The following is a 12602-nucleotide window of genomic DNA, read 5'->3' as shown; positions in this document are numbered from 1 at the left end:
TACCTACAGCAGTTGTCTGTCTGCAGCCACATGGATTCGATGATCTGGTACATTTCAGCTGGAGAACCCATTGAGCGTATAAGAAACCCGCCAACTACGCTCAACTTGCTGAACCCTGGCCAGCAAACTCTCTGGGACTTGTGGATGCCACGGTAACACCAAGACTGGAGGTTACACAGGGAATGAGGGGCCTACAAAAAGCACAATGTATGCCAGATACGCAATTATCGGATGGCCTGCTGTTTTACACACGGAATATGCTATGAAAATGATGCCTGAAGGTGTTGCGATTGACGTTTTGCACACTCAGAAACCGGTTAATGCTGGTGCTGTCCTCTTTATGGAAGATCTGAACGGCAGACTTGAAGGACAAAAGACATTTTTTCTGGTCAAGTAGGCGTGATGCTGTCTCGGTCAGGTTTTGCAGAACTATGTATGACGATGCAGGTGATCCAGAGCTGGTGACTTTTTCTTCACGAAACTATGTCCAAATTTGAACGGCCTGGAAGATAATGGCAGTCTGATCTCTGGTCTGATTGCGATCGCACGAATATTTAGCTGTGATGACGTTGGCAAAGCTCTTCTGAACAAGTTAGAGGATTATGATCACTATCCAGTTTGAGAAATGCTCGGCGCCTCAAACCTAGAGATAACGCTAGAAATGGTTTGCGGATTGGGTAATGGATCTGCTCGGCAAGAATTGCTGAAATTCGCTGTCAAAAAGATTGCGAGTGTCCCGAACATTGATCAATTGTGTGATTCCGTGGAGGGTGAACTGATCTTTGAACAGGTTATTCGCTTTGATGACAACGAAGGTTTCGGTACTGTGACGAGCATATATAAAGAAACAGACCCAAGTCTACTTGGGGGGCTCGTCAAGGTAATCGCGAAATCTCTAACTGAAATCAGCTCAACGGATGAAAGATATCCTGTGCTCGCAGCTATTGATTCCTAGCGGACCAATTGGCTCAAGAAAAAATTTGAAGCGTTCGATAAACCATTTTCTTGGCAAATGCTCGACGCAGAATTCCTAGACAATGTCAAGGTGCAAACATTTCTTCGAGGTTCAAAAGTCAATAGGAAGATGACGAAAAGCGTTCGCAAGTTTAAAGGGTTCAAAGATGCGAGGAACTACGCAGCCCAATCGATGCGTGAGAAGCAAATAAAGGCTTCGTTCGAGATGAAGGCGAGTTCAAGCAACGGCAACGCGATCGTTACAATTACGAAAACGCGCAAGTGGTTTGCAGAGAGTCAACAGAGGCTGCAGCGATACAAATCGGAGCTCAGTCGTTCGATGAGGCACAAAAATGGAAAACCTGGCGGTGATCACAGCGACAAGAAGCGCGCTCAAGTGGAGAAGGGCGGGGTAGACTGAATATGCATCGCTACTCCCCGCGCTTATCGAGTGCTAATGGAGCGAGATATACACCGACGTTTTGGCTGTCTTAGCCAGCAATGCATGCCCAAGCGGTCTCACTAAGGTTCAGGGTGAGTCAGTGATGGACCGCACAAGATGCAGTGCTCAACATGGCTATGGAAAAGGCAGCCGATCTCAGTGCTGCGTGTTTGTGTACGTCCACGGAACCTGGACTACTTCTCAAGTGGGTTATCAGTAGCAATAATAACAGCGATGAAATTTTTGACAAGTGGCGAAATTGTTCAATGGCGCTGATGCGAGTCTTCTAGGTCCAACAATCGAGAAGTTACTTCCGGTTTTCGGCAGGGTCGAGCATGTGTCCAACTCTCCTCTCCAGATCGCGTGGCTAAACACGATAATTGAGTCGCTGGATAAACCATTTTCGTGAGATATGCCCACGCAGACTTTCCTGACAATGCCGAAGAGCAAGCGTTTCTTCGAGGTCCTGAGGTTATCATGAAGACACCGAGAAGGGTCCGCAAGTTCAAGGGCTTTCACGATGCGAATAACTATACGGTCAAGTCGGTGCAGGAGAAGCAAGTGAATGCGTCTTTCAAAATGGAAGTTCAATTGATGTCGATGCAGTGGTAACGATTACCAAGACGCGTAAGTGGTTTGTAGAGTGTAAGCAGACACCGCAGCAATAGAAGGAGGAGCTGGATCGTTTGAAAAAGCACTGCAGCGAAGATGACGCCAGCAGCGACAAGAAATCTTCCCGTCTGGGGTACCTGAGATCATTTGGTGTGGCTATTCAACCACAGCAAGCAGCACAACAGCGAATTGGTTGTTCGTGCGTTGACCGCAACTTCCGATTTTCACTATGAAAGAAACGTAAACAGCAGCAAGAATCGTGCGATTTCAGCGTATTAACAGGAGTGGTGTTTCGTAAGGCACTCATCATTCGCTCTCTTCCAACTTAGAACTCCTCGTTCTGGAAAAACTTGTTGATCATATCAAACGAGACGGCGGGCTGGTCCATCGGTACCATGTGGCCAGAGTTGAAAACACGAATGAACGCCAAGTTCTCGAACGAACGCACGCGACCAGCATCAAGCTCCTCGGAAGTGACGAAGGGGCGATTCAATGCGCTGTTGAACTCCGTCTTACCACTCCAATCCAAAGCCATGACCCACGCCTGGTTTCCCAACCAATTGCACATTAGATCCGCATCACCTGCGTAAATCAACACGCGCACGCCCGCGCCCAGTAGAAGTTTGACATCGTCGGCGGAGGATAACATTTCATCGTAGACGAATCCAGCGCCCACCATGGCATCGCACTCTCGCCACGGCTTGGACTTGTGAACATCAACGCCCAGCTCAGCCAGTACAGTGGGTGAGTTCAAGTACTCGTCAATGTGCTCGAAGTGGAAGCACTTCATGACATTCTCCTCGGCACACGGCTCACGGATATCGTACGGGTTCCGTCCGGACTGGTAGTACGGTCCTTCCAGCGTTCCGAAGCAAAATTCCATGGCCTCAAAGCACGTTAATCTCTCCTTCTGGCACTGCAGGATCAGTTCATGGCACACCGGCTGAGCCTTGCGCATGTCTTCAATGGCCTGGTCGTCCAGCAACGACACGTTGTACGAGTTGAAGGCCATGTCCACACTGTGCTGGTACTGCACTGCCGGGTCTGTCAGACCATTTCCAACTGCGATACCTGCCAAATTGATATGAACCGCGTCCAGATTCAGCTGGCGGAGCATATTGGCTTTCAGAATGTGACTGGCTGCAGCAGGCACATAGTGTCCTCCATAGCTCTCCCCCGTCACAAAAAATTCCCTGTCCGCCAGATCCGGGTGTTTCTTCAGAAACTCCTGTAGGAACCAGTAGATGTTCTCACCCACATTGAGTTCACCTGAGTCGTAGTCCACCTGAGGACCATAGGAGTAGCCCACGCCCGTGGGTTGGTCCAACCAAATTACATTGGCCTGGCGGTTCCACGAGTACGGGTTGGTCTTGGTGGACAGATCCGGTTGGACGTGGCATGGACCATTTTCAGCCAAGAGCGCCATCATACTGGAACAGCCGGGGCCTCCCGTCAACCAGAGCACCAAAGGGTCCTTCTCCGGCTCACTGCGAGACTCGACGAACCAATAGAAATAGTGGTCGTCATCCTTGTTGGGTAATTTTATGTAGCCCGTCTCGTGGCCCGAAATCCCGCAGAAAAAGTCGTCTCTCTGAGTTGATACGGAGTCATCAAAGTTGTTACTGGCGCCTTTGAGGCGCTTCAAGCTTGATATTGTCGCATCTTGGTGCCACACAAAAGCGAACGTGAGTAGCAACGCGACGCCAACCGCGACCAACAGAACGGGGCGGGTGGAGGTGCGGCGGGGCCAGTGGACGGGGCCTGACGAGCGAGCGTCGCCCGCTACGAGCGGCGTCAGCTCCGATGTGCGCCGCATCTTAGAGATCAATAAGTGGATAGGATACACTCATATACATAGGATTCTCAGATCTGATTCGTGGAAGAGGTGCTGTGATTGGATGAAATGTGGTTAGTTGAAGTGGACGCTGGAGGACAAATACAGAATAAAATAAAAAAATAATGGTCTTCTCTTCACCACCAAACTGTCGAGCTTCCCGCTTTCCATGCCGAAGATTCTGGTACCCTCTTTTTGAAGCCAACTAATTAAGTTGGTTGCTGAGCTCACCGTTTCTGCTTTCAGCGCTTACTTACTCAACGCGAGCTTTCTTCATAGGGCTCCGGTAGAGTTTCGTAGAGCGCTCCAATTCGACTTTATATTCGGCCAACTTCTTAACGCGCGAATTGTCATACCACGCCCGAGTTTTCGTGATCTTCACGAGCGCCTTCCTCCCGTCATCGACCGGTTCCATCGTGTACGAAGACTCAGTTTGACTGCCACGCATATTCGTAGTAACAAACTTGCGTGCCTCGGTGAAGCTGCTCCTTCCGGTGGCCATTGAGCGTCCTGGTCCTGTTAAAAAGTCATCAATATCGTGGCAACCAACCTTGGGAAACTGCACATCCGGCATTTCCCACGAGAATGGTCCGTCCAATTGCTGAATCTTTTCCTTCAGCCACACAATCCTCTTTTCGGCGAGAGATGCAAGCAGGGAAGTTGTTTCGTCCTTTGCTTCCACCTCATGGAGCCGATCATAGAACACCATAAAAAACGGCCTCAGTGTCTCCAGGTTCTGTTGCGTGAGCTTACTTACTACGTTTTTGAAAGTTTCATTTCCGCCTGGACGGATAATACACTTCCAAAAAAGCTCCACCGCGCCTGGACTTGTGAAGTCCAAATCGTTTGCCTCCATCGCCATTTTGAGTAGATCTTGCTGGATGGCTTCATCTTCTAGCCCGTCCACAACTTGCAGCACCATTTCCATCACCGATTCACCATGTGCCTCCGGGAGATAATCTGCGTATATTTTGTTCCCCAAGACAGCCACAACGTCTTTGTTTATCTCGTTCCACTCGCACATGCGTATACATTTAATTATCGCGGGAAGTAGGGTCGCATTTTCAGTCAGACAACCGAGCTAAGGGCAAAACTTGGAGAAGAACATTTTTGCCAATTCAGGATCATCAGCATCAATAAGAAGCTCACATAGTGAACGACAAAACCGCACAGAGCCTTTGCCACTACCCCCCCCCCCCCCCCCCCACACACACACACACAACAATGTCCTCCCAGATCAAGCCTGGCACTTGCCGTACCGAGAAACGGGCGAAGAGTACAAGCATCGGTTGGTCTTTGACTCGATAAGAGCTCGACAGCGAACTCCAAAGACATGAACTTCGACGCGTACTCTGCATGCTTGGTGGTTGGCCACGCCACAATTGCGAATTTGGAATATGTGGTGCTTCACCGGCCCCTCATTGCCAGTGTAGATATCGTTGGCACTTCCGTGCCGCTCCCAGCGCTGCGAAAAGGTTTCTTTACCGGGATTCAGAAAATTGAGCCTCGTCTTCAACGCAGCATCTTTGTTGTGCCCTACGTCCTCTCTATTCAATGAGTGCCAGTGCGTACCTTGCTTACACTCCCAAGTACCCCAGCCTTCCTCGTCTAGTTGAAGATAAACCTTGTGAGACAGCTTCGACCACGAACTGAAGCTGTTTGTCACTCTGCACTGCCGCGTTTGTTAACTTGCTCAACTCGGTGATACCGTTCTCCCACTGCGGGTTCTTGAACTGCACTTGATCTGGATGTAACTGCCAACTCTTACGGATACTTTCGTCCGTCTTGGTCTCCACATTGTGTCCGAAAGGAGACATCTCACACTTTTCAATCAACTTCTCGGCTTGCTCTTGTACTAGTGGAAGCGCGATCACCCCCAGACCATCGATACAAAGCCCCGGATTGCTGGGCAGCATGTCACCTTGATCACCAAACGAGTATTCACCTGCGTGCTCGTCAGCCAAAGCCAGAATTTCACTGATCTTCGCACATGCAGCTCCTGTGGGGACAGGGACGTCGTTGGGATCGCCTTCACTGCCAAATGGCCACTTGCCGTCGGAAAAGTCCCTCTCGATAAACACCATCGTACAAGTGAGCTTCAATCCCGTTAAAAGTGAGTGAGTGCCTCGTAGACGAAAGATTGCTTCCATCGATGTCCATCTAGAACTTTTCAAGAAATTCGCGCATGGATCGTGGTTGCTACAGTGATTGTGAATTTACGAATAGGGTCACTTAAGCGTTTACATTCTTGCTTCCGGTCTTGCATTGTTGTTGCTGACCGCATTTGAATCAACGCACTCTGAAAAAATTAAATGAAGTTGACTGGCATTAACGGTGTTTGGGACTGTTCCCTGGTCTACAAGCTTTGCTTTTTGAGGAATCGGTTGATCATCTCGAGTGCAACGGCGGGTTGGTCTTTGGGTACCATATGTCCGGACTTGGAGACGCGTACGAAGATGAACTGATTCTCATACGAGCGGACGGAGCCTGCCTCGATGGTGTCGATGTCCCCGGCGACTAGGAAGTCGTGCTCTTTTGCGTCGTTGAACTCTTTCTGGTGCTTCCACTTGAGCTGCTTCGTCCACGCTTGACTACCGTACCAGTTGCACACCAAGTCGGCGTCGCCATTGTAGATCAACACACGGATAGAGCCGTCATTTAGCAGATCGGAGACATATCCGTTGACATTCTTCATCAGGTCGGCTGAGAAGCGCTTGCGTGTAGAAGGTGGGCACACTTGCCACGTCGGTGCTTGGTCCGAGATATTCAAGTACGCGCGTACAGATTTGGAGCTGAGGTACTCGGAGACTGCCGACATATTATAGCATCCGGCTGGATCGCTGGCGTCGCACTTCTTTCGGATGTCGTACATATTCCTGTGAGACTCGCTCATGACATCGAGCAGTGAGCTTGAGCAGTAGCGTGCAGAGCCTAGACAAGCACTGCTGTTGGTTTGGCAAACGTTAACAAGTTGCTCGCACGCTGGCACGGCTTCTTTCGCAGTGGCCAGGTCTTTGGGGCTTAGCAAGCTGATGTTGTACGGGTTCTCGATTGCCATTTCCAGCGCACGCGGCATTTGGACAATGGGGTTCACGAGTCCATTGCCAATAGCAATGCCCTGGAGGTTGATGCGAATTGTAGCGTTCGCTTTCTCCACGACGTGGTTCTCGCTCCAGATGTAGTGTGCTGCTGCAGGAATGTAGTGACCTTCGTACCCCTCACCCGCCAGGAACAGAGCTCTTCCTTCGAACTCCGGGTGCTTGTCCAAGAACCCCTGCAGAAACCAGTAGACACTCTCCTGCACGCTCTTCTCGTTGTAGTCCGCGTCAGGCTTGTTGCTACTATAGGAGAAGCCGACGTTCACAGGCTGGTCCAGCCAGATCACGTTCGCCTCGGCCGTCCACGAGTTCGGGTTCAATGCCGTCGTCGCGTCCGCGTTGATTCGGCAGGGTCCGTTCTCCGTCAGCAATGCAGCGAGACTGGAGCAGCCCGGGCCGCCTCCCGTCATCCACAGTATCAACGGATCCGTGTCGGGCGCCTTGCGGGACTCGAAGAACCAGTAGAAGAGGTGGTCGTCCACGTTGTTGGGCAAGGTGATGTAGCCGGACTCGCTGTCCTCGGTACCGCACCGGAACCAGTTCTCAGACAACGGAGCGGGCGTCGGATGGTGTTTCGTGGCATTCAACGGCGTCATGTCGGTGTGTGGTTGCGGTACAGTGATCGGGTGCTCCGGAATCGCCTGCGATTTCCTACCGACGCTCGTGGTGGTCAGGACGGCGATGGCCATCATGACGAACGCAAAGACCGCCAAACCAGCGAAGCGTTCCTTGTTGTCGGCGTGCGGAGTCGCTCGGCGCTCGCCATTGCGCAGTGGCGTCGACTCGGTCGCCATGTTCTCGTTGCCAACGAAAGCGAATCCACTCCGTGGATTCAATTCAGGAATGGCAGGTGCTAACGGTCCGTCAGCACCAGTTCGGCTGGCTTCCGATGCGATCGCGATGGGGTGCAAGCTATCGGATACCACCGAGTCGAGATTCCCCTTCCGCCCATTTCCGTGACGAGATCACCAATCTTCAGTTTGGTGCTTGGGTTGGCCACGCACGTGGCTTGTCGCATGCGATCTTGCACAGCACAGCGTCTAAAAGTCTCGCGGACAAGCAGGACGATGAAGGAAGGCCCGGTAGACGTGGCGATGGAGAAGAAGAGATCGAACGGCATAAGCAAAAATGGCATTATAGATGAGGACGGGGAAATGAAGATCACCGCAGCGCTACTCAGGATGCCTTGAAGGCGGCAACACCTTCGAGGCTCGGAGCTGCCAACGATCTAGTGACGTTTATTGGGACGGCTGCTCCTGAGGGGCAGCGTCCTGAGCAGGCTGCTCCTGAGGTGCGGCGTCCTGGGGATCAGCGTCCTGGGGGGCGGCGTCCTGGGGTTCATCGTCCTGGGGAGCGGTGTCCTGAGCCGGCTGAGGCTCAGCCGCGTCCGAGTCTTCAGCCTCCGGAGCAGGAGCTTTAGTCTTAGGAGCTTTAGTCTCCGGGGCTTCAGTCTCCGGGGCTTCAGTCTCCGGGGCTTCAGTCTCCGGGGCTTCCGTGGTTGGAGCCTCGGTGGGTGACTCGGTGGGCAGCTCAGTGGGGGCCTCCGTCCTGAGGACGGGCGTGGGCTCGGGCGTGGTCTGCGTCGTCACCTCGGTGGACTTATGGCTGTGGCCACTGAGCGTGAGCCACAGCACGACGACAATGGCCGCGAGCACCACGACGGCGCCCGTGATGCCGACGATGCGCTTGCGCTTCTGGGCGTCCGAAGCGTATTGCTCACCGCGCAGCGGAGTGGTTTCAGTGGCCATGACAACGACTGGGGCTGCAAACAAGAAGAAGTGCTCTGCGCGCTGGCAATCGGGGAATGAGAGAGAACGCAGAGAAGGCCTCGGGAGAGGATCCTTCGAGACAGCGCGGCGGTCCAGTAGAATATCGAAGCCTGCGGACATGGATGGCTTGGATACTATGCTATGCTCCGACGTCTGCGTGGCCTCTGCGCAGGCAAATTGCCATCGCGTGCGAAAGCCGAAGCCACTTGTGGCCATGGCCGCGGCGCTGCCATCGCCGTTGGCCGAGCAGCCGCTGACGCAGCGGCAGTGAATCAGCCTGGGGCCTGCAGCGCAGCCTGCGAGCCCAGCAACAGCGAGAGCACTGTGTGCTGTATCAAGTTGGTTTACAGCACGTTCTTGGAAGGTGAACGTGTCATCAGCATGCGATACGTCTGGCTGGCTGGCAGCCAGTGGTGCAGGCGCTAGATCTGCTCTGCCTCCGAGTTGCCACTGCGAGAGCGAACGAGGCGTCGCACCGGAACTTTGGCTTTGCCGCCGCGACAGAGCTGCTCCGCTGCAGCAGAACACGCGCGAATGAAGCCTCCACGCAGGGCAAGTCCTTGGCAAAATGGTCGTGGCTGCCATGCCCGACGCTCGCCATCCTGCTCGTCTTGCACCTGATTCGCCACGTCAGTGGTTCAGAAACGAGCCAAAGTATCCGTTTGTAATCAGGTCGCTCATTGGCAAGACCACTTCAACATCAGCAGCTTTTAGTGTGAGTCATATGCGAGTTTAGCCATCGCCTAGAGCGCCTCGTTGCGCAGGAACCGGTTGATCATCTCGAGCGCGACTTCTGGCTGGTCCATGGGCGCCAAATGGCCGGCGTTGAACACGCGGAGGAACGTGAGCAAGCCCGCGTACGTCCAGACACTCCCGGCGTCTCTCGCGTCCACCTCGAAGGCGTGCTCTTCGGCGCTCTGGAATTCGCGCTGGTGTGGCCATTGCAACGCCCTCGTCCAAGCCAGGCCCCCATACCAATTGCACACCAGGTCGGCGTCGCCGTGGTAGATCAGCACGCGGACAGAGCTCTCTTGTAGCAGCGCGGCCACGTCCTGCTCGAACGTCTTCATCATGTCGAACGCGAACGCCGCCTCCACATCCGCCTCCACTGACTGCCACGGCGCCGGGTGCACGTCCAAGACGTTCAGATACGAACGCACGTCGTCCGAGTTCAAGTAGCTCGTGATCCGCTGGATCAAGTCGCCGTAGCAATTGATCGGGTCCAGCTCCGTGCACTCTTGACGAATGTCCATCATGTTGCGGCCCGCGGGGACATAAGAGCCCATGACGTTGAACTGACAGAACTCTGCGGCGTCGATGCACGCGCTGGAGTTCGTCTGGCACGCAGTCACGAGTGCAGTGCACTGGGTGGCTGCAATCTTCGCCTTGGCCAGCGTCTCGTCGTCCATCAGCTTGATGTTGTACGAGTTGTTGACCATGTCGAGTCCGTGCTCGCTCTGAAAAGCATTCAAGTGAGATCCAGACGCTTACACTCAGCCAGCAATGTGTTCCTTACCTGCACGACCGTGTTCGTCAAACCGTTGCCAATGGCGATACCTTTAAGGTTAAGACGTCTCGATGTCTTCGCCTTGTTCTCGCGGTGGATCTTGTGCGCTGCTGCAGGGATGTAGTGGCCAGCATAGCTCTCGCCAGTCAAGAACAGCGGTCGGTCTTCGAACTCTGGATGCTTGTCCAAGAAACCCTGCAAGAACCAGAAGATATTCTCCTGGACGTCTTTCTCGTCATGGTCTGCATCGGCCACACTCCCATACGAGTAGCCGACGTTCGAGGGCTGGTCGAGCCAAATCACGTTGGCCTCGGAGTTCCACGAGTTCGGGTTGAGCTCCGTCGACAAGTCCTCGTTGACGAAGCAGGGACCGTTCTCGCTCAAGAGCGTCATGAGGCTGGACACCCCAGGGCCCCCACTCAACCAGAGCACAAGCGGGTCCGTCGTCGGGCGATTGCGTGACTCGAAGAACCAGTAGAACAAGTGGTCGTCCTGCTTGTTGGGTAGCTTGATGTAGCCGGCTTCGTTGGCTGCGCTCCCGCATGTCGTAGAGTCACTACCAGCATCGGGGATTGCACACAGTGTTGGCGAATTGTTCTCGATCGCCGCGCAGCCTAACACCACGACAACTACCAGTGTCAACGTTCCGAGCGCCACCATTGTGGCAATGCGCTTCTGGCGGTGGATCTCAGCCGCACGCACATTCCAGCGCAGCGGGGTCGTTTCACTAGCCATCGTGGCGATTGAGTTGTGCGATCTTTGGTGTATTTGAAAACGAATAGTGCTATGGTATGCCCTTAGAAAGCCTCGTTGGCGAAGAACCGATTGATGAGGTCAAGCGAGACCGCAGGCTGGTTCATCGGCACCATGTGACCAGCGTCGTACACGCGGACGAAGGCAAAGTTCTCAAACGAGCGAACTACCCCCGCCACAACAGCCTGGTCTTGGTCGGGTAGCAACGGATCGTGGGAGATGAAGGATCGATCTGCAGCCGCGTTGTAGTCCTCCTTGCCCTCCCACTCGAGATCCAACGTCCAGGCTCGGTTTCCGATCCAGTTGCACATGAGGTCGGCGTCCCCAGCGTAAATGAGGACGCGGAGGCCGTCGTCCAGCATGTCGGCGACATATTCGTGGAATGGCATGGACCAGTCCCCAGCCGTGAAGGTCTCCTCCACCTCAGCACTGTCTCGATGCCATGCTGGGGCCCGCTCATCGACGCTCAAATACTTACGCACCGCAGCGGAATTGAGGTACTCTGCGATGATAGGGTGGTCATCGCACGCTGAATTGGGGTCGCTGTTGTTGCAGGGTTGGCGGATGTCGTAGCCATCGCGGTTCGCGCTGCTGAAAGGAGCAACGAGCTTTTCAGACCAGCAAGCTTGCGCTACCTTGCAAATGGTTCCGTTGCGAGGCCCCAACTGACACTCGCGAGTCAACTGAATGCACTCCACGCTGTCCGTCTTCATCTGCTGCTCTGCGGCGTCTGTGAGTAGCGTGATGTTGTATCGATTGTGGTTCATGTCTTGGTAGTACGCGTACTGTGTCGTAAGAATGAAAAAGGTCAGCAACTACAAAGGAATGGCACTGCATAGCTACTTACGCACCTGAACCACTGGGTTTGTGAGGCCATTACCGATTGCGAAGCCTTGCAAATTGATCGTCGACACCTCGCTGTCCAACTTGCCAGCCTTGTTCACAGACCAAATGTAGTGCGCAGCAGCAGGAACGTAGTGACCGCCATAGCTCTCACCCGTCACGAAGAACTCGCGGCCTTGGAGCTGCGGGTGCTGCTCCAAAAACCCTTGCAGGAACCAGAAGATGTTCTCGCCCACGTTGGTTTCGTTGTAGTCCTTGTCTGCTGGCGAGCCGAAGGAAAAGCCCACTCCCGTAGGCTGGTCGAGCCAAATCACGTTGGCGTTGCTGTTCCACGCGTACGGATTGAGCTTGGTGCTCAAATCTGGCTGGATCGTGCACGGTCCATTCTCGGTCAGCAGTGCGAACATGCTGGACGAACCGGGTCCTCCTGTCAACCACAGCACCAGCGGATCCGTCTCGGGACTGCTGCGCGACTCGTAGAACCAGTAGAAATAATAGTCGTCCTTCTTGTTGGCCAGTTTGATGTGTCCTGCTGAGCTGTTGGCCACCCCACAGACGAACGAGCCTTCGGTCGTTGACGTCTCGGAGTGCCCATGGTCTTGCACCAACCACAACGCCAACGCCAGCAAAGCTCCACCAAGGACGACCTTTAGCACCAATGCCTTCTTGCTGCTGTCACGGATCCGCTCAGGATCGCGACCCACCAACGGCGACAGTTCACCACTCGCCATCTTGTACACTGACACTGCGAGCTGAGACGCAAGTCGACGAATGAGGCGGACATCTGTGC

At 53.9% G+C, this 12602-nt stretch overlaps 5 protein-coding genes across 5 annotated transcripts; all 5 read right to left on the bottom strand.

The window, feature by feature from the left end:
* Positions 1 to 2333: 2333 nt before the first annotated feature.
* KRP23_1182 (Serine carboxypeptidase-like) lies at positions 2334 to 3824 on the bottom strand (the record flags this gene model as incomplete). Its single annotated transcript, XM_067882233.1, has 1 exon — positions 2334 to 3824. The coding sequence occupies one exon, from the start codon at positions 3822 to 3824 to the stop codon at positions 2334 to 2336; it is 1491 nt and encodes a 496-aa protein (XP_067751750.1).
* Positions 3825 to 6198: 2374 nt separating this feature from the next.
* On the bottom strand, positions 6199 to 7734 carry KRP23_1181 (Serine carboxypeptidase-like 49; the record flags this gene model as incomplete). The annotated part of the gene is made up of 1 exon (XM_067882221.1): positions 6199 to 7734. One exon carries the CDS (start codon positions 7732 to 7734, stop codon positions 6199 to 6201), a length of 1536 nt encoding a protein of 511 aa, XP_067751749.1.
* Positions 7735 to 8178: 444 nt separating this feature from the next.
* On the bottom strand, positions 8179 to 8829 carry KRP23_1180 (uncharacterized protein; the record flags this gene model as incomplete). Its single annotated transcript, XM_067882210.1, has 1 exon — positions 8179 to 8829. The coding sequence occupies one exon, from the start codon at positions 8827 to 8829 to the stop codon at positions 8179 to 8181; it is 651 nt and encodes a 216-aa protein (XP_067751748.1).
* Positions 8830 to 9452: 623 nt separating this feature from the next.
* On the bottom strand, positions 9453 to 10951 carry KRP23_1179 (Serine carboxypeptidase 3; the record flags this gene model as incomplete). The annotated part of the gene is made up of 2 exons (XM_067882199.1): positions 9453 to 10166; positions 10226 to 10951. 2 exons carry the CDS (start codon positions 10949 to 10951, stop codon positions 9453 to 9455), a joined length of 1440 nt encoding a protein of 479 aa, XP_067751747.1.
* A 62-nt stretch (positions 10952 to 11013) lies between these two features.
* Positions 11014 to 12543, bottom strand: KRP23_1178 (Serine carboxypeptidase-like 47; the record flags this gene model as incomplete). Its single annotated transcript, XM_067882188.1, has 2 exons — positions 11014 to 11754; positions 11821 to 12543. 2 exons carry the CDS (start codon positions 12541 to 12543, stop codon positions 11014 to 11016), a joined length of 1464 nt encoding a protein of 487 aa, XP_067751746.1.
* Between the last annotated feature and the right edge of the window lie 59 nt (positions 12544 to 12602).

The sequence above is a fragment of the Phytophthora ramorum genome (assembly GCF_020800215.1).
Source record: "Phytophthora ramorum isolate Pr-102 chromosome Unknown Phyram_PR-102_s0001, whole genome shotgun sequence".
NCBI classification, from domain to species: Eukaryota; Oomycota; class Peronosporomycetes; order Peronosporales; family Peronosporaceae; genus Phytophthora; species Phytophthora ramorum.
This window is presented reverse-complemented; position numbering and strand designations above follow the sequence as displayed.